The sequence below is a fragment of the Meles meles genome, chromosome 8 (genome assembly GCF_922984935.1).
Source record: "Meles meles chromosome 8, mMelMel3.1 paternal haplotype, whole genome shotgun sequence".
Classification (NCBI taxonomy): Eukaryota; Metazoa; Chordata; class Mammalia; order Carnivora; family Mustelidae; genus Meles; species Meles meles.
Genome location: NC_060073.1, coordinates 12,421,179 through 12,445,211, shown reverse-complemented (window position 1 = coordinate 12,445,211; position 24,033 = coordinate 12,421,179). Strand labels below are relative to the sequence as shown.

General features: G+C 42.4%; 1 protein-coding gene across 2 annotated transcripts in view; it reads right to left on the bottom strand.

The window, feature by feature from the left end:
• Positions 1 to 17,627: 17,627 nt before the first annotated feature.
• Positions 17,628 to 24,033, bottom strand: part of LPXN (leupaxin) — a 35,560-nt gene continuing 29,154 nt past the window's right edge. For both annotated transcript variants that reach the window (XM_046017431.1, XM_046017432.1), the window contains 2 exons: positions 19,115 to 19,263; positions 17,628 to 18,829 (listed from right to left, as the gene is read on the bottom strand). In XM_046017431.1, the coding sequence (XP_045873387.1) occupies positions 18,560 to 18,829; positions 19,115 to 19,263 (419 nt within the window). In that variant the 3' untranslated portion in view covers positions 17,628 to 18,559. The remainder of the gene's footprint in view (positions 18,830 to 19,114; positions 19,264 to 24,033) is intronic.

Here is a 24,033-nt window from a genome sequence, read left to right as displayed (position 1 = left end):
GACAATGTAAAGGGCATATACAAAACCCTTCCATTATATTATAGCTTTGAACCTATGGGGTAGGTGCTGCTATACCCATTTTACAGATGAGACAGTTAAGGCTCGAGGAGTTTAATATTGACCAAAATAACCTAACCAGCAGGGGTCAAAATCAAAGGTCCTGAATCCAAAGTCCCATACATTTAGAACTTGAATTATCCTGACTGCTTACATCATATAAAATAAATTATGAGAAGTCCAGTAGCATAGTTTTTAAGATTTTATTTATTCCATTTTAAAAAATCAAAAAGAAAGGGGCACCTTTTTGGCTCAGTCAGTTAAGCATCTATTCTTGATTTTGGCTCAGGTCAAGATCTCAGTGTCCTGGGATTGAGAAAAGCCCTGTATCCTCAAGGCTCCCCACTCAGAGAGGAGTCTGCCTCCCCTTCCCCTCTCCCTCTGCTCCTACCCCACCTTGCACACCCTCTGTCTCCCTGAAATACACAAATGAAAATCTTTTTTTAAAAATCAAAAAGAGAATAGTAAGAAGTAAAAAATATAAATCCCTCATTTCTCATCTTCTTATTCCACTCCCAAGAATATAGCCTCCAAGGATATTTCCTAACATTTTCCACGCACACATAACTAAATGGTACTAATCACAGAAATCATACCACTGGCTCAGTCTATGCCAGGCTTCACTCACAGTGAACTCATTTAATTCTTCAGGTTTGATTCTATTATTTTCCTCACTTTACACAAGGAGAAACTGCATAATGATAACACCCCACTCTCTCAATTCCGGTTTTTCACCTTTATAAACAGTGCTCCAAGATAGAGCATTTTCTCTCTTAGATTATTTCCAGTTGGCAGTATATGAAATAGAATATTACTCAGATGTCAAAAAGAATGAAATCTTGCCCTATGCAAAGACATGGATGGAACTAGAGGGTATTATACTAAGCAACATAAGTTAGTCAGAGAAAGACAAATGCCATGTGATTTCACTTACGTGGAACTTAAGAAACAAAACAGATGAACATGGGGGAAGGGAAAGAAAAATAAAAAAAGATAAAAACAGAGAGGGAGGCAAACCATTAGAGACTCTTGACTCTAGGAACAAACTGAAGGTTGCTGGAGGGGAGGCAGGTGGGGGATGGGCTAAACTGGGTGGTGGGCACTAAGGAGGGGACTTGCGATGAGCACTGTGTGTTGTATGTACGTGATGAATCACTAGATTCTACTCCTGAAACTAATACTACACTATATGTTAACTAAATTGAATTTAGATAAATAAAAAAAAAGAAATCTTTATGATTGAAGCTGGCTACTATTAAGTCCTCTCTTCCTGCTCTCTCAAAGCTCGAGAGTCTGGCTTGCTTATCACACAATTAGCTGGGCAACCACCCAGCTCCATGACTAGGTCGAAGCCTCTTGGAACCTTTGTCTTCACGGGCTCTGGCCCACCCAGCCTACTGTGGCCCCTTGGCACCCGTAGATAAATACTTGATGAATGGAACAGAACATCAACAGCAAAGTATTTAAACATTTTTCATGCTACCTACCTCCACAACAAATCGCTTGTTGTTCTCTCATCTATCTGGACCCATGTTTCCTGCCAAAATATTAGCTTAGACTTGTGGTATGAAAAATATTCAGAAACGACAGTGCGAATGGAGCCAGCAGACCTGGAGAAGAGCCTGTGTCCGGGTTCGAACGCACTGTCTCTCTCGCTGCTTTTTATTTTCCCTCAGCCTGAGGCCATTATGCCCTTTTTCTGTCCCTGGAAGTAGAGCAGGGGAAGGGCTTGGACAAAGGAGACAGAGAAAGTGCGGAGGAAGGAGAAGAAGGGAGAAACAGGGATGAGAAGTGGGAAATGCCTCAGCTGTGCTTGACATTGGCTTCCTTGGAAAACAGCTGTGGTCATAAGATTGAGGAATCTTTTTTGGGGGGTGGAGGTATAGTTAATACACCAGTGTCAGGTGTACACCATAGTAACTCAACAATTCTGTACAATATGCTATGCTCACCACGAGGAGCCTTTCTTACAGCATCAAACAAGGAGACCGCCAAGCCTGCCCTGTTGGGCGAGGGTTTCACGCACCAGAGCTGTGCTGGTAACACAAGAACGGGCTCAGCCAGCCAGTGAAACCCTACTAGACACGAACCAGCCTCCCTCTTCCACTCCTCACTTTCCAGTGTTTCCCCTTTACAAACGATGATCCACTGAATACCCCTGCACAGGACTCCTCCTTCCTTTGTTTTTCCTCAGGAAAAATCCTACAATTTTATCTTTTTCAGCCTCTTTTGCTTATTGATAGATTCCCATTCTGTAATGTACCAGCTAACTTTCCAAACTGGTGCTCTTCCCATTACATTGATCCAGTCCTTTGATTTTTTTTTTTTTTTTTGTCCTCTTAACTTTTGGCTTGTGCTTGTTCCGTGTAATTTCACAGTTACAAAATCCTGTCATCTATGATAGGCGATTTCTTGATCTTACGTATTAAAAACTGAGGTATGTGATTCCCCTTGATCACATAATTACTTAATTGCAGTATTTATGCAATGTCCCAGAGCAGGATTTCTCAACCTGGGTGCTATTGACCTTATGGACTGAACAGTTCTTTGGTTGCTGGTGGGAGGAGGTTGCCAGGGGGTGGGGGTACTGTCCTATGAAGTGTAGGACGTTGAACAGTATCTCTGACCTCTACCCACTGGTTGTGACAACCAACAATGTCTCCAAACACTCCCAAATGTCTCAAATATTCCCTGGGGGTGGAGGGGGGGCAACAATGTCCTCACTTGAGAACCACTCTTCTAGAATTCATAAACTCTATTGATCAGTTCTACATTTAACCACAATTCCATGAGCCACATATACTATACATCTTACAGCAGACACACACACACACATACACACACACGAGCACACATAAATGCCTATATCTATGTATAAATATATACACTAAGAAACTAAGACTTGGAGAGATCAAGTGGCTAGTTCAAGGTTTGGAGCACCAGCTAAATATTGCTGCTCTTTGGTGAGGGGAGACCAGGAAGGGACAACCGCTTATTAAGTACTGAGATCCTTTGACTAATAAGAATGTCACCCTCATATCTCACAAACTGACCTCTTCCCCAACCCAAGAGAGGACAAACAACCCAGGAAAACTCCAAGAATGAAAGACAGCTGACAGCATGGATTCTGAATTCTATTCCAGAGCACCTTCTCAAAATGTTTGCTTGATCAATTTCCTTGGTTAACACTGACCCCTCAATTATATTCAATTAAGCTAGAGTTCTCACACACTCCCTCTACTGAGCTGCCCCGGATGGCCAACTTCATATGTTAGCAATTAATATTCGAGGCATTTTCTATGTTCTCAAGATGGACAACCCTTTCCATTAGGCATCGCAGTCACTGTTGATGAATGTGTCTGGATCCAGAGCAGCAAAGAGAAATCTGAAGGTTTCTTTTGCCCAATGTCATCACTGAAGGGTTTCAAGGCCAGAATCCAAACCCCATGGTGTTCCTGCCACTGTATTTCTCTTTCCCAAGTCCTGAAAAGGCCTAAAGTAGATATGAGAAGGAGCCTTGAAAGAATAATGACATTTTTAAATATTTGAAGATAATATGGGATAGACCACTTTATTTAAGAAATAAGAAAATGTTGAAAACTGAAAAACATTAAGACTTAAGGAATTGTAGAAGCTTAAATCACCAAGATAGAGACTCTGGAAATAAAAGTTTCATCACAGTTGTTTCTGGAGGGGTTTGAAGACCCATCCCTGACCATCGCATCCCATTTGGGGAGTTCCAAAGAAGGTTCTCAATGGAAAAGGACTGAGCTGGATTTCATGGAGAAAGAGACAAGGTCTGTCACCGTTTTGTACATCATTATTCACCGTCTAGAATGGTGCTGGGCACATGGTACACTCTTATATATTTGTTGAATGAATGAATGGACTAGAAGCTCAATAATTGAGTTAGAATAATAGTTTTAGGGGCACCTGGGTGGCTCAGTCACTTAGCCTTCGGCTAAGTTCATGATCCCAGGGTCCAGGGATCAAGCACCACATCAGGCTCCCTGCTCTGCCCTTCCTGCTCAGCGGGAAGCCTGCTTATCCCTTTCCCACTCTCCTTGCTTGTAGTCCCTCTCTCGCTGTCTCCCTCTCTGTCAAATACCTAAATAATTTTTTTAAAATAATAATAGTTTTATTGTTTACTATCTGGGCAACTGTAGGCAAGTCATGTTCCCTCTATCAGTGAAGGATTCAGTAAGATCAAATATGGAAAAATCCAGCCACTATGTGGTCCGTGGTGGGTCCTCGATACAAACTAATTAATTCCTTTTCTGTTAAACTGTTGGTCAGTCATACAAACATGGCTTCTGGGTTTTATGAACACCAATTGGTATCCGTATTCTATCTGGCAATGACTGAGTCAGTTCCTGTTTAAGACAAAGTGAGCCAAAATTACCTATGGGAGGCTCACTCCAGCTCCATTTTTTATGAGCTGTGGCAGAGGAGAATAAGAAAATAGAATTGAGTCATTTTTTATACCTACTTCTGAGCCCCTTTCTCCTAAACAAACCCATTATTTTCACTCCCTGTGTGAAGAATGTTGCTTTAGAAAAGGTCAGGGAAAACATACCTGGTTCCTGGGGAATTATGAGATCTCACTTCAGAACGAACCGCCTTCCAGTACCAGACTTTTTGAATCTGAAAAGGAAAAGCAAAGCTGTTTCGTCTCTGAGAACCTCAGATTTCAAATAGTAAAAGATTTTCTCCGGCTACATGGTAAAAGTGTAAAGGCAGTTGGGCTCATTTTAGTTTCTTTCAGAGCCCAAGTGAGTCATTCCAAACTGGGAGGGGGCGGGGGCAAAGCAGGAGCCGGCAGCCAGGCAGATTTGGGATCCTCTGGAGGGGTGTTCCCCAAGGTCTCAACCCCAACCTGGGGCTTAGTGTCATGCACACAAGCAATCAAAACACCACTTTCCTAGGGGAATGAAACATTGGCATACTATGGAAGAGGCTTCAGGCCCAGGGGGAACCCCAGTTCTTCAAGCACAAGTGAAAATTATTGATCTCAAGTTCCACCAAAAATGTCATCAAAGGAGCTGGAAGGTCCAACTGTCCCTACTTCAGCCTGCAGATTTCTTGTGGGTACTGGGATTTGGCTCCTTCTCCAAGACTAAATGGGGAGAACTTTTTAAATGCCAAATACAGATGGTAAACATCAGAATCCTCGACTTTACCTAAACTCAACGCAGATTGAGGAACTGAGTTCCGAGGAGCTTTCTTTCAGGAATCCCCCCCCCCCCCCCCAGTCAATCTGGTTTGTCAAGAACTTTCACATGGAGCTTATAGGAAGTGAAGGATTCTATTACAGCACCTCTTGGATTTTCAGATAATTGGTGCTTCCTATGATTCAGGCCGTTGTTACATACGTATATTATTTCACTGAAAGTTCACACACGTCTACAAGAAATGCATTTCCTTTCCAATTGTACAGATATGAAAATTTCTGCCTGGTGTCCAGGTTTTGTTTTCTAATCATGTTTTCTAAGAGAAGGAAACTTTGTCCTTGGAGAAATGGCTGGTTTTTGAACCAGAATATATCAGACAAATCTGGAGCATTTTATAGTTCCAGTGAGAACATGCTCAAGTCTGTTGGACTCAGACTCTCTGTGCTTTTACACTATGCTGTATGGCTCCTGTGGGGGTTGGTATGGAAGAGCCGGGATGTTCTCAGAATCTGGGAAAAGGTCCTATTTCTCATAGGGTCTGTCTCACAAGTTCCTGTTCCAGTAAAGTCGGCTACATCTGCGAAGCTTGTTTACCTTTTCTTTTTTTTTTTTTTTTTTTTTTTCATGAAAATACCTTCATGGAAAAATTTCCTGCAAGAACAATTTAAAAAATTTTTTTATTAATAGAAAGAAAAAAGAAAGAAAGAAATGAGAGAAATAAAGAAAGAAAAAGAGGGAGGAAGGAAGGAAGGAAGGAAGGAAGGAAGGAAGAAAGAAAGAAAGAAAGAAAGAGGCCAAATAGGTGGCAAGTTAAGTCAAATTAGACCAAGGAGTTTTTGCACCACTTTTGGAATTTTGTAGCATCTAATCTCCTGACCCACACATCCAACTCTGAAGACTAGATGTCCTCCTCATGATTTTATTTGATCAATACAGCAACGAAGAGGAAAATAGAGAGAGGAAGAGGGAGAGATGAAAAAGAAAGAGAGGAAAGAAGAAGAGCAAGAAAGGGGAGGAGATGGAGCCCAAGAGTGGGAGAAGAGGGAGAAAGGGAGGACAAGGAGGAAAAGGAGGAAGAGGGGGAGGAAGGGAAAGAAGGGAAAGAGGGAGATGGAGAGAAAGAAGGGAAAGGAGGACAAGGAAGAAGGCGGAGGAAGGGGAGAGGGAAGAGGAGGAGAAGAGGAGGAGGAAGAGGAGGGAGAGGAGGAGAAAAGGAAGGAGAAGAAAAGGAAGAGAGGGGGAGAGAAGACAGGAGGAAAACAGAAAACTTCACTTCTAGGATCAAAACTAAACTGAGACAATCTGGCCAAAACACCTGGCTCTATAAAATAATTTAATACTCTCTTTTATCAGTGTTTTAATATTTTTAAAAATCACATAGCTGAAAATGAAGACTATTATCATGGGGAAGTGGAATGGTCCTGGGTACTGGTGATTGAGAGACCTAGAATGTGCCGCTTATCTCAGATACGTGATCTCTGCGTCTCATCAGCTTCTCACAGCACTGAATGTGCCTTCCTCATTTTCCCTCCGGAAGACCCTTGAGTTCCAGGGAATACTTCTGCTTTGACTTCTCTGGCTCCTTCAGCAGTTGGTCTCCTCACAAAACTAAATAGTGACTTCACATCCAAGTAGTTATACCCTAGGGTTTCAGAAAAATGAAGGGCAAGAAAGGGGCCAATTCTGAGATGGGGGCTAGTTCAAGCCCAGACCACGGTGTCTCTCTATCCATCTTTGAGTTAATGCTGCCACCTCGCGACCATTTCATGCCCTCTGTGTGCTGAACCAACCCTAGTGGTGCTGGATGGGAAGGAGAACTGGTCTTCACTACGTTAGAATCAAGAAGCTACTAGTCTGGCTAAGAAGTTAATTTCATGGACGCAGCATCTTTGACGAACTCAGAGATCGCTGGGTGCATGGTACACAAGACACTGCTGCGTGGGTTCGAATCCCAGCTCTCCTCACTAATGCCTGGAAGGCTCATAAAGTCAGTTAGCCTCTCCATTCGTTGCTTTCTCATTACAGGGTTGTTGTGAGAATTAATTAAGTTAATGGATGCAAAGTACTCAGAATACTAAGCACCGTATAAATGTGTGTTATTTTGGAAACATCTAATTTTCTCCAGGAGTAAACAGACTCGCAGAAGTGAAGTGATCTGCCTAAAGCCCGAGCTGCTGATTAGCAGTATCAAGGAAACCCAGGGCTCTAAGACTGCAGGCTCCTGTGCATCCATTGACTCTGCAGAAGTTCCTGAGCCCCACTCAGGTACCAGCATTCTCTGAGGATGACATGTCCCCCTCCTTTACTGAGGGCCCTCTGATGTTAGTTTCTCCTTGGCCACACCTTGAATCCATCCTGTCTCCTTCTGCCTTCCTATCTTAAAGCTTCATTCCTCTTTTCTCAGGTGGTTCCTACCACTCACATACTGTTGATCCTGCCTCCATTCACTTTTGTGAGATCTCACTACAACTGTTACTGCCCATTCTCTATGCCCTCCTATACTCGCTCCTATCTTATTGGTCCACAAACATGCCCAAGTCATCCATCACTTCCCCCAAAACTCTCAAAAGGCTTTCTCCCACCATAACATACCCAGGACTATCCCAGGGCCTCTACCATCAAAATTATGAAGGGTGGTCTACCTCATCTTTCATTCTGTCCTCCTTCCACCGTAGTCTCCTCTAACCCACCCCTTCCACTGAAACGATATTCTCTCTCTTTTTTTTTTAAAGATTTTATTTATTTATTTATTTGACACAGAGAGAGGAACACAAGTAGGCAGAGAGGAAGGCAGAGAGAGAGGAGGGAAGCAGGCTCCCCGCCAAGCAGGGAGCATGATGCAGAACCCTGAGATCGTGACCTGAGCCAAAGTCAGAGGCGTAACCCACTGAGCCACCCAGGTGCCCTGAAACAATATTCTTAAAGGTCACTCCAGAGCCCGCTTCACAGACACACATCCAGTGCAGTCATGCAGGGCCCTGTGCTAAGAAGGGCCCCATTCTTGGGGTTTAATGCTCCGTAATTCACATCTTCAAATTATTGGTAATTTTATCTTCGAATCTGTGCTTTGTAACTAAAACCCAGTGGGACAATGGAGCCTGGATGGGAAGCTTGGAACCTCAGCTCGTGCATGCCCAGTCCCTCCCCCTGCCCCACTGCTTCCCACTCTCTTCAATCCGCCATGTTCAAAACCATGATGGCTCAGCTGCTACCAAAAAGAAAATGGGCAGCCTCTGCCACCTGACATTCAAAGCAAACTAGACCCAACCAACCTTTCCAGCTTGATTTCTCTTCATAACCACTGTGTATTCTACCTTTGATCCTCACAAACCCCAGACAGGCTACCACAGCGTGTGGCCCAACGGTGGTCCTCAACAGACAATTTCCTTTCTCCACCTCCCACACCATGCACTTTTCCCCCTTTGCCTTACTTCGCGCTTTTCCCTCTGGTTGGGATGCTCAGTTTTATCTCTTCAACTTACAGGTTCAAATTAAAGCCATCTCCACCATGAAATTTTTCTCTGCGGTTATGGAAAATCTGTGTGGCCTTCTGTGTGTAACACTTTCCCAAAGTGCCTTATAATATTCAGTTCTGTACATTTTCTTTCTCCTTTTGTTTCCTTTCCCAGAAGTCAGACAGTCCCCAACTTATGATGGTTCGATTTATGATTTTTTTACTTTATGATGGTGTGAAAGTGATACACGTTCAGTTGAAGGTGTACTTCGAATTTGAAATGTTCATCTTTTCCCGGGGCCAGTGATATGCACTGCAATCCTCTCTCAGGATCTGGGGCGCTGGGTCAGAAAGTCGCAGTTCCTGGTCAGCCCGACCATCACAAGTGTCAACCACCAATACACCCACAACCATTCTCTACCCACACAACCGTCACGTCTTCCACTCTCAGTACAGAATTCAACACATTACATGAGACAGCAACACTTCTTATAGGGTAGGCTTTGTGTAAGATGATTTTGCTCAGCTTGGGGCTAAAGCCAGTGTCTGAGCACAGGTAAGGGAGGTTAGGCGAAGCGGTGATCTTTGGTAGGTTAGGTGTATTTCATACATTTACTATATTTTCAACTTAAGATGGGTTTCTCCAGATATAACCCTACTGCAAGTCAAGGAAGTTCTCTGCTTTCACTTCTCCCATCCCACGCCTCTGTGTCGTTCACAACCTTTTCGTTAGAGAAGAAATTATCCTGTGTGGACAAGCTCATATTAGGACAGAATGTGCGACCAACATTTTCTAGACTGTAAGCTCCCTGAGGAGAGAGAGTCTGTCTTATTCTTCTTAGGCTACCTTCTGGAATCTAGAACAGTGCCTGTAGACAGCGTGGGCCTACTGAATTATGTAAATCCCACCGGATTCTCGGTTTAGTACATTTGGTAAGAGATCTAGACACAGAAATGTCACTTGAGGAGCTCACTTATGAAAAATGTATTTGTCCTTAACTCACCAAACATGGTAGTTTTTTAAAAAGGACTGTGTGATTCTCATTAGGAATAAAAATAGAAAGGGGCACCTGGCTGGCTCAGTAGGTAAAGAATGAGACTCTTGATCTCAGAGTCACAAGTTCAAGCCCCATGTTAGGCATGGACCCTGCTTTAAAAAGGGGGGGAAGGATAAAAATGGAAAATTATCTCTTTGTAAGTTTGTAAACCTTGAAGTCTTTTTTGTTAGTGAAAAATAAAAAGGAAGAGTTTAAATTGGTGCCTTGAAATATATTTCCCATCTTTGAAAAGGAAACCAACCTCCAGCCTCTGGGTCACAGCACATTTGCATATATAAGCACATAGAAGATGGGCCGTTTTCATTCCTAAGGATAGTGCTCTCATCTGGGCTCTTGCCTCCACCTCATCTGTCTCCTTCAGAACCTGATTCAGTCAAATTTTCATCCTAGGTCTTCACAACCATCTTAATCTTCACCTTAAGCTCCAGCTTCCCCATGGCCACAATCCTCATCCTCTCAGCACACAAACACCAGAAAACACTTTTCCACTCCAGTTACCCTCACAGCTTCTTCTCTAATGCAACTTTCCTTTCTACAAAACGTCTCAAAAGAGATGTTCGTGTTCATGGAATGCTTGAACAAATGGTCAAAACTCAAGTGATGCTGCAGGAGGTAACAAAATGAGTAAGCAGCAGAGCTGGTTGGAAACCCACACCTGAAGGCAAGACGCACATCCCAAGGTCATTCTAAGCAAACCATGACTTCTTGTGTTAACTCAAAGAAAACGGGATTACCACACAGCAAGCAGAAATCATGATATCCTGTATGTACATTGGTCAAGACCACAGAGGCCAACAGCAATATCATGTCAAAGATTGGTCACCAAGATGCAACCGAGATCACTCTTTGGCAAACAACCTCTCAGAGGGAAGAGGGAGCAGTTCTTTTGGAGAAGAATGAATTTTCATCCCTCAGAGCAGAAAGTGAGAAAATAAAACGGGAACTGCATCTGTTAAAGGAATAAGTAGTGGATGAAGCAATGAAAATCTGAACGGATTTGAGTGCAACCTAGAAAGAAGCAGAGTGAAAGAATTGTGTTCATTGAGTGAAAGGAAGCTTCTGGAAGTGAAGACAGAAATGTTGACGTTTCATGCCAGGCAAGATCCTGCCCTCATCCAGATAGACCCTGTGGTCACCGGCCTCAAAACCACGCTCCAGTCACAGATACTTGATAATATTAAATATTTAACAGGTCTGTATACACCTACCTGTGGGTGGCTCTGGGATTTTATCACCTATGGATAGAATAAGGTGTCTCTTTAAAAAAAAAAAAAAAAGAAAGACCAAAAATTTGCCCATTGGTGAGTTTGGGATTAGCTAACAGAGTGACACCACCTATCTGGTCATCAGAAAGCATGTAGAATTGTATCTTTGCCACTGTGTTCTTTAAAGTAATGTTTTAGACTGAGTTATGTCCCCGTAAAATTCCTGGGTCAAAGCTGTAATCCCCAATGTGTCTGTGTTTGGAGAAGGTGTCTTTAAAGAGGTAACTAAGGTTAAATGAAGTCAGAAGGTGGAGAACCAATCTAATAGAATCGGTGTCCTTACAAGAAGAGGAAGAGATACTAGGGAGACACGCAGCAAAAAGGCCATGTGAGGACACAGCGAGAAAGTGGCCTCGGGAGAAACCAAACCTACTGACCCCTTGATCTTGGGCTTTCCACATCCAGAACTGTGAGAAAACACATTTCTATTGTTTAAGCCACCTCATCTGGTGTTTTTGTCATGGTAGCCCCAGGAGACTGATACAAGTAACGATGATAAGGATTTTCCTGGGTATTTCCCTTGAATTATGATTAGGCCACTGACAGGCAGTGAAAAATCATAACACTGGTAGGTTCCCAAACTTCCTCCCTGTGGCTCTGTTTCCTTAACCCAGGTTCGCTGTTTTCTGTCTGTGGCGAGCAGCTAACAGGATGGATTTCCTGCACCATGGAAATCACTCACTTGCGAGCGTTGCTTTGTCAATATGTTGCTTCAAAGGAAGATTGTGGGCTCAAATTCAAGCTCTTCTAATCTCCCAGCACTTCCAATTCTATCAGCTTTCATCCTGAGCCTTAAAAAAGATTTCTAAAATCATACAGAAACAACGAAAAGCCTGCCATGGTTTCAGTCTCCATGGCAATGCCAGAGATGGAAGTGATGTTGACTTTGCATGGCTCTTGGACTCTTGTCCATGCCTTTTACGTATGGTTTGGGGTGCTTTACAAAGCCCCTTTTTCCACTTATTATCTTGCTTAATCCTCACAGCAAACCCACGTGGGAGGAATTATTCCCCACATTTAGCCTATTATGAAACAGATTTGGAGAAGATAAGTGGCTTAACCAAGGTTAACGCACATTGCTAAGTGGAAGACTCAACACTGGAACTTTGATTTGTCTGATGCCAAAGCTACTGTTCTTGATACTATAACCAGAAAGTGGCAGCAGTGGCTCACTTTCCTGCCCTGGTGCCCTCACTTGTCTCCTGAAAATGTACCGCCCGGGCCATGTTTCTGAGACCAGCTTTGAATCATTGATGCAGAGCCTCAGCCTAAGAGCCAGTGTCCTAGGCAAAGACGAGGCACACTTTGGTCCGGTTCTAGTGTTATCACTAAAATTGAGTGATTTTGGCCTATTTGCATAATTGATCATCTTCTCCATGGGTAAACTGGAAATCATAATTCTTGCCCCCTCTCCTTCTCAATCCCCTCTACCATTTGCTACACTAGATGAAATTCATTAAGCTTTACAGATCTGGGAGTATTTTAAAGCTTTGTAAACAAAAGTATTGTTTCAAAGTATTCTGATTATCAGTGATTGGAAAAACTATCTGATGAGTGTTTGCTCATATGCTGACCCCTTCGTAACTTCCCCAACAGACGCTGTGAGTCCCCCACCCCACCCCCCACCCCATATCAGTTGGCATTGGCTGCTTGGTGCACACTGATGTTCTTGGAAAGGTTTCAAGCACCCGCAACTTAGAGGAGGGGCTTTCTTTGGCCACAGAAACATGTCCGGCTTACAAAGTGGGGCAGGCTAGAGGATGCAGAGGTGGGGTAGTGGTACTGGTTGACATCCCATGGGTCCTACAATAAATTCCAGAGAGCCTCAAGAATCTTGAGCTCCATCTTCTCGCACACAGCAGTAACCTGTTCATCAGTGCACACTGACCTGGACTGCTTCTTCTTGCTGTCTCATTTTCCCCTCTCTCCTACCTATATATCCAGAGACCGCCCCCCCCCCCCGCCCCAGTAGACCATTACACGCAAATCCTACCCTCAGGGTCCACTTCTAGAAAACCCAAACTCAGAGACAGTCCAGAATAAGTAATAGCTTCCCCTGGCAGTTTGTATAAGGGGATGAAGTGAGTGACAGACAACCCACTCCCCCCACCCCCCTGCCTTTCTCTACCTCACAGAGAGTGTGTTGTAAGTCACCTTTATCTCAGCCATGTTTCTTCCTTTGCTGAAAGCTCTGGAAATTTCACCTTGCCTAACTCACAAGTTCCCTTACATATCCTATCATTTTCTCCCCTCCCACTTTCCCTGCCGTTCAAATTTTTCAGATTATTTTAGGAAAATGTCTCTCCTTCTAAACTCATCACTTTGTTTTTGAGCCTCCAATATTTCTTTGATTCATGTCTGAAAAGGCAAGAGCACCTGGAGAGGGAAAGTCATATTTTCCAAGTGTCATTGAACATAATGAAAATCGTCAACCTCAACCTCCGAAGCACTGAAAAGTGTCCTAAGATCTCCTCTCAGAATCACTATAAATGTCTTTTTTCTCTTCCTCAACCTCTTGTAAACCCAATTTTCGTCAAGTACCAACTTTCAGGATAAAGGTAAATCCAATTCTCTTAAAATTTTCTAAATTTTCTTTTATTTTTGTTTGCAAGTAAAACATCAAGATTTTTCTAAAACTTTTTTCCTGATAAATACACAGCCTTACAGGAACATTAAAGCTATAATAGTTTTCTATGGATGAGCACTAGATAAAGCAGCACATTTAACATCATTTCCAACACATTTTTGCATAGAGAATGACAGCACCCTCTTCTCCCTCTTTCCCCTTAGAGATGCTGATACACATTACTCAGCTTTACTAACCACTGGAACAGGAACAAGAAGTTTGTATTTTCCATATACAGCTATCCACAGGGTGCCTCAGACTTAAAATACGAAGTGTTTCCTTGTGCTCTCACGTAAAAAGCATTGAGAAGATGCGATGCTTGTCTAGTAGTTTAGCACGGTGACATGCAATGTACATACCCTACCACTGTTGGGTTTCCTCGTTCATTGATCCATTCTTTCACAAGACTCTATGTCTATAAAGGAGAGAATATGTCTAATCTGCTTACACAGTTCTTTGGTCACAATATTCCAACTCAAATCAGTTTAAGGAAAAAAGAGGACTTATTTGCTCACATAGCTTCCCAGTCTGTGTTTAAGGTGTCGATATGGTAAGATTGAGTGGCTCAAGAAAAAGAAGGCATGACCTTTTCCTTTTTTAAGATTTACTATTTATTTAAGAGAGAGAACAGGGGCAGGGAGGGAAGGGGAGAGAGAGACTCCCAAGCAGACTCCCTACTGAGAATGGAGCCTGAGTTGGGGCTTGACTTTACAACCCTGAGATTGTGACCTGAGCCCAAATCTGGAGCCCAACACTCAACCAACTGAGCTATGTAGGTGCCCCAAGATATGCCATCTTCATGACTCAGCAATTCTTTCCTCAATGTTGGCTTCTCTCAGGTAGACTCCCTATATGTCACCAAAGAGATACATCTCAGCAGCAATAGGTTTTTATTATGGTCACCGTTAGAATCTCAACCAAATGAGAATACCTCTTTCCCAATAAACCCAGCAAAGGTCCTGGGAGAAATCTAGTTGGATTTGTTTGGGTCACATGACTACTCTTGATCCAATCACCTTGGTCCAGAAGAATAAAGCACACTTACTGGTCAGGCCTGAGATGTGTGTCCATCCCAGAAGCTAAGGGATGGACAGCCCCACCCAACCACCTGGGTCAAAGATGGGAGCCTGTGGTACTCCCATTCAATTTCACATCCTCGATTATGTGCAGTCATAGGACATAACTTAGGTTTAATTAACTTGAGTTGACATACTTTAAGTCAGGTTCAAAGGAAGTGAAGTCCTCTTTGATTTCCTGGTCTGCTCATGCTGAGCTATAGAAGTTCCTCCATGAGCACCTGTGACCTGAGATATCTTCTCAGTGGAATTGCAGTAGTTATCCCGGGCCAAAATGTTCCTGCTAGTAAGATACAGTATTTGGTGAGATGTGGTGATATTCAGAACAGGAGGTAAGAAGAATCGCTCAGCAGGAAGCCAGCAGGTCTGTTCAATTGTCCAGAATCCATGATCTGTGAACCTAAATGCAGTTAGGACATATCTTCCCACAGACAATTAATTTAGGTACCATGTGTTTACTATATCTAGGAAGGAGAAAGCTCTTACATAAAGTGTCTCCTTTCTTACAGAATAAATTTGAGACATTGCTGCCTCCTGGCAAAGTTATAAATTTGTAACAGGCACAACTCAAGCCCCAGTTCTTATCTGAGATTTCTTTCTTTCTCATCCAGTGGATCCCAGTAGATTTCCACTTCTCCTTTGAGCTCTGGGTTCTCATGTGCTGCCCTGATGGTGAGTTCTGCCTGGTAACACAGCCTCCACAGTATTTAGGGGGTAGGCGGTCACTTTTTCAGCGCCATGTGTGAGTGGCTGCCACCACTGCCCTTAGTAGGCACCTGCTCATGTCCAAGACAATTGTCCCTAAAGAAAGTTGTCACTCCTTCTCATCTTTATTTCAGCCAGAAGAGCTCCCTCTTCGGATTCCAAGACTGAAGCTGCTTTTGATGCTTCTTAATGCTGTGTCTCTAGGGTCCCAGAGAAGGCCAGTGCTTCTGCCCCCCACTCTTCATGACACCATCATTCCTGGCTCTCCTCTGTTTCCGACTTCTGTTAAGTTCTGACATGTTCCCTCGGGGCACTAGAAATATTTGCTTGCTTACCTTCTGTATTACCTTGAAAGTCAGAAATGCTTTAATGTTTTTGCTTTTGAATATATAGTCCTGCAAATTTGAGATTCTTTACCTCCTCCTTACCTGTACCCAGATTTTTAAAGTATTCACATCCCCACACAGCCCTTGTGTTTTCAGGAACTTAGACCTGCCCCTAACTCTAGGAATGGTCTGGTTTGTCTTAAGCCAAGCTGCATAATCCAATCTCTCAGTAAAAACTAATGGTGAATACTGACCTAAGCTACTTTCGAGAGAGGATAAATCTCAGGATCTTCACTTGCAAAGCTGGAGAAAAGGGCTCTTCCTCCCTCTACTGGTCATGAGAGAGACAGCATGCGGAGGGTAGCCAGCCTACCACCACGGAAGTACTGCTACAACTTGTATGGAAAAATAATTGTTGTCCTTCACCTTGAAGGACTCTATCCTTATCCCAAAGAATAACTGGCCACGTGAATTGAGAAGTTTCTCTTTGAGAAACTCATATATGTGGATATAGATATAGGTACAGATATCTAGTGCTCACTGGTAGAAAAGCCCCATTCCTTTTTCAAAGTTAGAAGTTACTCAGAACCAAGAGTGAACAGGTAGACGACCAGTTTGTTGTGTAACAGGATTTGTTGTTTTGTTTGTTTGTTTTTTGTTTCCCAAGGAAAACTTCTTGTGAATGGTTTCCTAGCTGCTAAAACGCCCTGAATGCAGCATCTCTTCTTGAGCAAATAATACCACTTACATTCATCATAACGCGAAAAAGTCTTCACTTCTTTGTTGCACTTGGTCAGCACTGCCTTTTCTCTGACTTTTTAAATATATAGATTCTACCAATATCTCGAAATAGCCAATCCTTAAGAAAGAAAAGTATTAGCACCTGAACATTCTTCCTTAAGGGCTAAAACCTCGAGCATACGTTGCCAAAGTGCCAAGGCAGCCGTGAACACGGTCCCGTTGGCACCTGCACGTGACATCACGGAGTGCAGCTCCGTGTAAGGAGGATGTTTGGAAGAACAAATACTCTGCTTAGTCTGGTCTCAACCAAACAGGGCAGGAGGCCCAATGGTTCCGTGCGTGAAACTCCCACGTAGCTTGGATATGTTGAAGTTCCTGTTAACTGTTACTTCCTTATAATTCTCAAAACCCCCTTATGATACGACCCCATGGAGGAGACAGATGGAACCAAGTTTAACAAGAATCCTTCTCTAAGAAGCCTGTCCCCATACCAGTCTAAAGACATTAAATTGGTCCTATTTTTTAAAATACCTCTGGGGGGCGCCTGGGGGGCTCAGTGGTTTGGGCTGCTGCCTTCGGCTCAGGTCATGATCTCAGGGTCCTCGGATCGAGTCCCACATCAGGCTCTCTGCTCTGAAGGGAGCCTTCCCTCTCACTCTCTCTGCCTGCCTCTCTGCCTACTTGTGATCTCTGTCTGTCAAATAAATAAATAAATAAATAAATAAATAAATAAATAAATAAAATAAAATACCTCTGGTAAAGGATTTTCCTCAGTACCTTAAACTCTGTGTTTTTTTTTTTTAAATAAACAATCACACAAATTTTAAGACCATGGTAAGGAAGGCATAGTACAGATCTTATCGATACTTCTTTTGAGGAACCAGGATTCCTTCTGAAGCTTACTTGAGATAGGACATGAGAAAGTCAGACTTGTCAATAACTAACAAGCATTTCTACAAATATACTTATGATGTGTTGCAGAGGAACAAAAAATTAAGTGGGGATTTTCTTGGGGCTTAGATTTCCTAATCCAAACTGGAAATTATCAGACGATCCTTTATAGCAACTTTCATTAGAGATGAAACAGCCACCTTGTTTGTCTTTTTGAGATAATTATGAAGTTGAGAAAGATGTGTGCTTTTTAAAAAGAGCTTTATTGAGATATAATTGGTATACAAAAAAAACTGGACTTACTTAATATACAAAATTTAATGAGTTTGTAGAAATGCATACAAATATGAATTTTCAAGTGTCTAGCAGAGATCTGATTTTTCACTTCGGGTAAACAAAGTGATGAAAACAATTTTAAGGGGCTTTGCCACCTTGATTCAATCATGTCAGTGCAAAAAATAAAATAAAATGAATGTTATGGGCCCAAACTAAGAGAAAAGTTAGTGAACGGGAGTCCCTCTATTCAATTTCTTTTGATTAAGAAAAGTGCCTATTGTATGGAAGTAAACAAGAGATAGGATATGGATTTAATGGCACAGAGTGCTGAGTATATAACACAGGGAGCAGTTTATCTCCAAATACAACAGTAAGACGTTAAAACTAAAAGCGGTTTTATTTATCAATGATGTCAGTACTCAAAGTAGTCCAGTTAAAATCTACTTCCTCTTGAAACAGAGAAAAAGTACACTGAAAAGAGATGCAGAGAGCTTCAGAGGGGCCTCAGGACTCCTGACAGTGAGGATAATGCATTGGTCATGGGAAAGTGAGTCACGGGGAAATGAGGGAGGCGTGAAAAGGCCCAGTGACGAGGGCCAAGGCAGGAGTGAAAACGGGAGAAATCTGAGAAAACTGGTGTTGGAATGAATGTGCACATGGGGAAACTGCAGCTGCAGAGATTCTAGAAGCAGGACCTAGATCTAAATCCAGATACTTGATTAAGGAAAAAAAAATAAGACTAGAAATGTAAAACCTAAGACTACAAGCCTAGGCACGTAACAACTAGAAGTTCATCACCTCTACTTTCCCTATATGCCCACTGAGCTGAAGAGCAGTAACAACAAAGTATACTCCTTTCCCTCCTGGTTTAAATTTTGTAGGGGATCTGCGGAGACTGTGGGTTCAGCTGAGATTACAGCGGGAAGAGTTTCGTGAAGCAGGGCTGACAATAGGTCTTGTCATCCTGCTCCCTGAAGATGCCCTTTGACAGCTGTGTCAGGCAGAAGGCACAGACGAAGTGCTCGGGATGGAACTTGTGGCCCATGGCACTGATGCAGCGGCCGGTGATGGGCTGCCCGCACCCGTGGCAGAGCGTTCCCCGGCGCTGATGGTAATGGAGCTCACAATACGGACGTCCGTCCAGTTCGAAGAAGGAGCCGGAAGAGAAACTGCTGAAGCAGTCCTGGGGGACAGGGTGAAGGGAAAGAAAAGGAATGCAGATGTCAGGAGTAGAATATCAGCAAAGTAAAACTTGCAGCCTTGAAATTCCTGCCAGCCACCCGACGAGTGGAGGCGAGAATATCACCCACTTGCAAAAGAGATGAGCAAATGCCCACAGCCTCTTTCACCAGGCCCACATCAATCCCTCACCCCAAGCTGTGAACCCTCTTCCCAGCTGTTGTTCTGCCCCTCAGAAAGGAAGACCCTTGACTTTGCCTAAGTCCAAAAGAGAGGTGAGTGTACAGACCCCACACACAAAACATTCCGGGTGCCAGACGGTGTCCATGGCTGAGAGGTAGTTTTCCAACACTGGGCGGTTGCAGCCGCCACACTTGGGTGAGAACATGGCTAAGAAGTCCTTCCGGCAGTATGGCTTCTTGTCCTTCTCATGAAAGCCTAAAAAGGTAAAATCGACAGTTCACGGTGCAGGGTGACACCCTCCGCGAAGTTGGAGGCTGAGAAGAGGCCAATGATTTCTTCTCCCAAACTCAGTGTCCTCATGTTCAAGACCAACCTCAACAGTTCATTATAAGAAATACATGAGAAATAATAAATAAATAAATACAGGAGATAATGGGGGACAGGTGCATTAGTGCTGGGCCTGGCTCATATCCAGCCTTTAGGGTCTATTTCTGCTCAACATCTCTGTACTAAGTATCACACTGGCCTGCACACAGCTCTGCCCCGGACTTTGGCATGGCTAATCTCACCTTACCATTCAGAAATCCGTTCAAATGTCACCCTGTCAGAAGCACCTCTTATCAGCTCGTATCTGTCACTTCGTCTTTTCTAAATCATCTTTCTAGCATTTACCATCATCTGAAACCGTCTTTGTGGTCTGTCTTCCCGCACTGGAGCATTAGCTCTGAAACTGGATAATGTTGGTCTTGTCATGTTATAACTCTAGTACCTAAAACAGCACTTGGAGAAAAGGGCCTAATCTTTAAAAAGAAAGTGCTATAAAATAATAATTTCCAAGTGGATGCAAGATTCTAAATGTAACGATTCAAACCACACAAAGACTTTAGTAAAAACTGAGTGGGTTCCTCGTGAACCTGGGAATGAGAAAACTGTAGTACACATGGCTCAAATTTCAAAAGCAAGTTAAAAATCAATAAATTTAGCTCCATTAAAAATATATATGAATGACTTGTGCATGACCAAAAGTACCATAAGCAAAAGCAAGATGAGGGACAAACCTATCTGCCAATTATATCTTAGAAAAATAGTGGGTGGGCTGATAAAGTGAGTACGTTAAACATCATGAGGAAGCAGCCACAGTCAAATCAAGAACATGGAACACGTTATCGGACATAGGTTCCAGTTTCTTAACAAATTAATGGTATTTTTAAAAATGGGGAAGAGGGGTGCCTGGGTGGCTCAGTCTGTTAAGCGTCTGCCCCCTGCTCAGGTCATGATCCCAGAGTTATAGGATCAAGCCCCACACCCAGCTCCCTGCTTGTCGGGAAGCCTGCTTCTCCCTCTCACCCTGCCGCTCCCCCTGCTTGTGTTCCCTCTCTTGCTCTCTCTGTCAAATAAAATAATAAAATCTTTAAAAAAATGGGGAAGAGAGGATCATTACAGCCTTTTTAAATTTTGAGAGATAAAATGGTCAAATGCAAGGCATACATTTTGCCTGGACCCAACGGAGTCAAACGACCCAAGTAAATGATGTAGTTTCAGAAATTTGAGAAGTTTGGATGTGGGTTTTATATGATAATGATGAATTAATTGTTTCACTAGGTTTGAAAGTAGTTATGTTTTAAAAAAAAGTCTTGATTAATCAAGGATGACGCATGTTGAAGTATTTAATGGTGACATAAGATTTCTTTGATTTGCTTTTAAATATTCCAGCAAGAAAAAACCCCAGGTTAGTGGAGGTTAGAGGAAATTAGTTTGGTAAAACATAGATAGTTGGTGAACCAACCAGGCAGGAAGCAATTTCCATAATAAAAAAATAATCAATTTGTTAATGTATAAGGCTTTCTCTTAAATACTTTAATATTAGATATTTTCACAGTTGGGCTCATGTTAGAAAACCTGCCTTGAGTCTTATACATCTATGCCCAGATAAAGAAGGATGAGAAACCCAAGGGATTACTTTTTTAAACCCTTTAAAATAAGTCATCCTGGGGCCCCTGGGTGGCTCAGTTGGTTAAGCATTTGCCTTTGATTCCGGTCATGATTCCAGGGTCCTGGGATCAAGTCCCTACATTGGGCTGCCTGCTCAGCAGGGAGTTTGCTTCTCCCTCTGCCTCTTCCCCAGCTTGCGGTCTCTCTTGTTCAAATAAATAAATAAAATCTTTAAAAATAAACGAATAAAATAAGTTGTCCTCATAAAGAGACAAATAACACAAGATGAAATGCTTTTAATTGTAATATGTTCAACATGAATAAATCAAGAAACTCAAAAGAAAAAAGTAAAGTTCTAATTTTTGCTAATTAGGAGGTTTAATTTCTAATTTTAGCTAAGTAGTAAATATAGTTTTAAATAAATCTACCTAATACTGGAAAATATATGGGAGTGATTCACGTATTTATATATTCCCAGTGATAAAGTTAAATGTGTGTATTCTTTTGGAAAATCATTTGGTAATGTTTATCAAGAATTTTTAAAAAAAGATATAAATTTCTTTCTCCTGGGAATTAACCCATACAAATAATTGAAAGAAAATATTATGTTTAAAGATAATCACTGCAGTGCTACTAACACACAAGAAGAAATCTAAATATACTATTATGAACACAGTTGTTTATAATATTTGGAACTATAAATAAAGCTTTTAAGCACATATTTTTTATAATTTGTTTACATAAAGCCCTAATGGAATAATTGATATTATTAAAATTATTATTATGAAATTATAAAGTCACATGAGGAAATTCTTAAGTGATGAAAAGGGACTTTTAGGTACACCTAACTAAGGTATGCATAAATACTCAATGCAGGAAAATATTACTAGGGAAACTTTTTTATGTTGTATTAGGTTAACAAGGGTAATAGATTATAAGTGAAGATTTCTGCAAGGTTTTTTTTTTATCACCTTTACATTTAAAAAAGAAAAATATACTAAATCAGTTCATCTTCAAGCACCTATTTAAGTAATATGTGCCCTCTGCCTTGAAAAGCACTTCTCTAAGATTCCCAGACAGTTTGGTCCTCCACCTCACTGAGGGGCCTGTTCAACAGAACAACAGACCCACCCACCCTGTCTCAAACAGCACCCTATCACTCCCTCTCCTAAAATGCTGGGTAAGTTGTAAGTGAATTATAATCATAGAGTGAGTGAGTTCATTAGCTGGCTAGTTCTGATGATTATCTGTCTCTCTCAACTAGAATATATGCACCATGAGGGCAGAAACTCTGTCTTTTGTTGCCGTATCCCTAGTACCTAGAACAGTACCTAGACACACAGATAGTAGTTGCTCAATAAATATTTACTGAATGAGCAGACGTGTCAACAATGTTACAACTGCACAACTGAGACCATCAGAGGCTCCAGAAGTATGCTGTGGTTTAGAGCCCCTCCAGGACTAACTGTAATATGTGTAAACAGGTGCCTCTTCTGTAAGGAACTCTCCTTAGCATCTGTCAGGAGAGCCGGTCTAATGCGAAGATGACCACCACCAATCCCATTTACATAGCACGTACTTTGTAGCGGTTCCAAATGAAGGCTCTACCTGTGGTACTAAATTGAAATTGAATTCTTCACAGCAATGCTCCCATCTCACAAAAGAGAAAAGGGAGGCTCAGAGAAATTACATATAACAAACTAGTCAGCAGGGGACCTGATGTTCAAGTCTAGGCCTGACTTCAAAGCCTAACTTCAAAGTCATACCCTTAATTTAAATATACCCTAGTGGTGACCTCTCTGTGAGGACTGATAGCATCAGCAGAGCCCCAGAGCTTTGTAAATATGAGAGCTCCACCTGTACTCCCACTGAAAGAGCATGTAAGCCAAGTGGACTGGAAAGCAGCCCACCATGGAAACACTACTTCTAGGACTCCATTTTGATCGTAGCAGCCAGATCCAAAAAGGCAATAAGAGCAGCCCGGGGTTTGGGACCCAAATCAGGCAAGCACGCTTTTTCTGTTCTCTCTGGTCACTTTTGGATATCCCTTGCTTTGTTCAACTAGGCTGTCTTTGAAGAGCAGACAACTGAACAGACTTCTGAGCCTATACATCTAAGAAACTAATAATTTTATAAGCTGTCCTATGTTCTGCTAAAGTCCCTGGACACAGAAGAACTCACTTTACTTTTTCTACTTTATCAAAGAATGTCTAGAGTCTGATCAAGGACAACAGAATGCAGGAAGGCCTACCACTTCAGAAGAACCAACCAGCACTCACAACCATCCTCCTTGTTTTTGTGTGGCCCAGTAGTTCTCAAATTCAGTGTGCATCCGGCACCTGGAGATCTTGTCAATATGCAGATCGATTGGGCCCCATCCCCAGAGTTTCTGATTCAGGAGATCCGGGGTGAGGCCCCCAAATTTGCATGTATGCTCCATAAAGCAAGTGACATAAAACTGAACTTGCCTGTAAGTAGGTGTTACTTGAGAAAATTGTAAGACGTGCCAAATGACCTGGGAATGACCCTCATCTAGGCATTTGCAGGGTAGCTGGTCTCTAGAATGACACAGCAGGGAAGGAACAGCCTCTGTTTCAACTAGAGTGAGTCTCAGGAGAGGAATCAAAAGCAATCAGCCGAACTTGCTGTGATGCCCCTGCATTTAGTGATCCAATAAACTGAGAAAGTTTCAGCAGTAACTTTCCTGGAGGCTCTCTCTGGGGCCAATTACCTCTGGAGAACGGATAAAAAAACACTAACAATTAAAAGTGCCACAGAGAGAGAGGTGTTTAAACTCTGGGGAGGCTCCCAGCCACAGGGGAAATTAGGGAGCACCTGCATGGCCTGGATAATGAACAATTTCAAAAGAAAGACACAGGCACTGAGGACCTGGTCCCTAGGGGAGGATGCTAAGGCCTGAAATGCTTAGAAACTTGAGCCTTCGAGAGGAATTTTCTGAACTGAAACAAAAATGCAGATGAATTTAATTTCCCAGAAGGTTCAGTAGTTAAGCTCTCATTATAGAAACTCCATGTGTGACTATGTGACCTGGGGTGAGGCCGGATGCCACCCAATTAACAGGCCAGCCATACA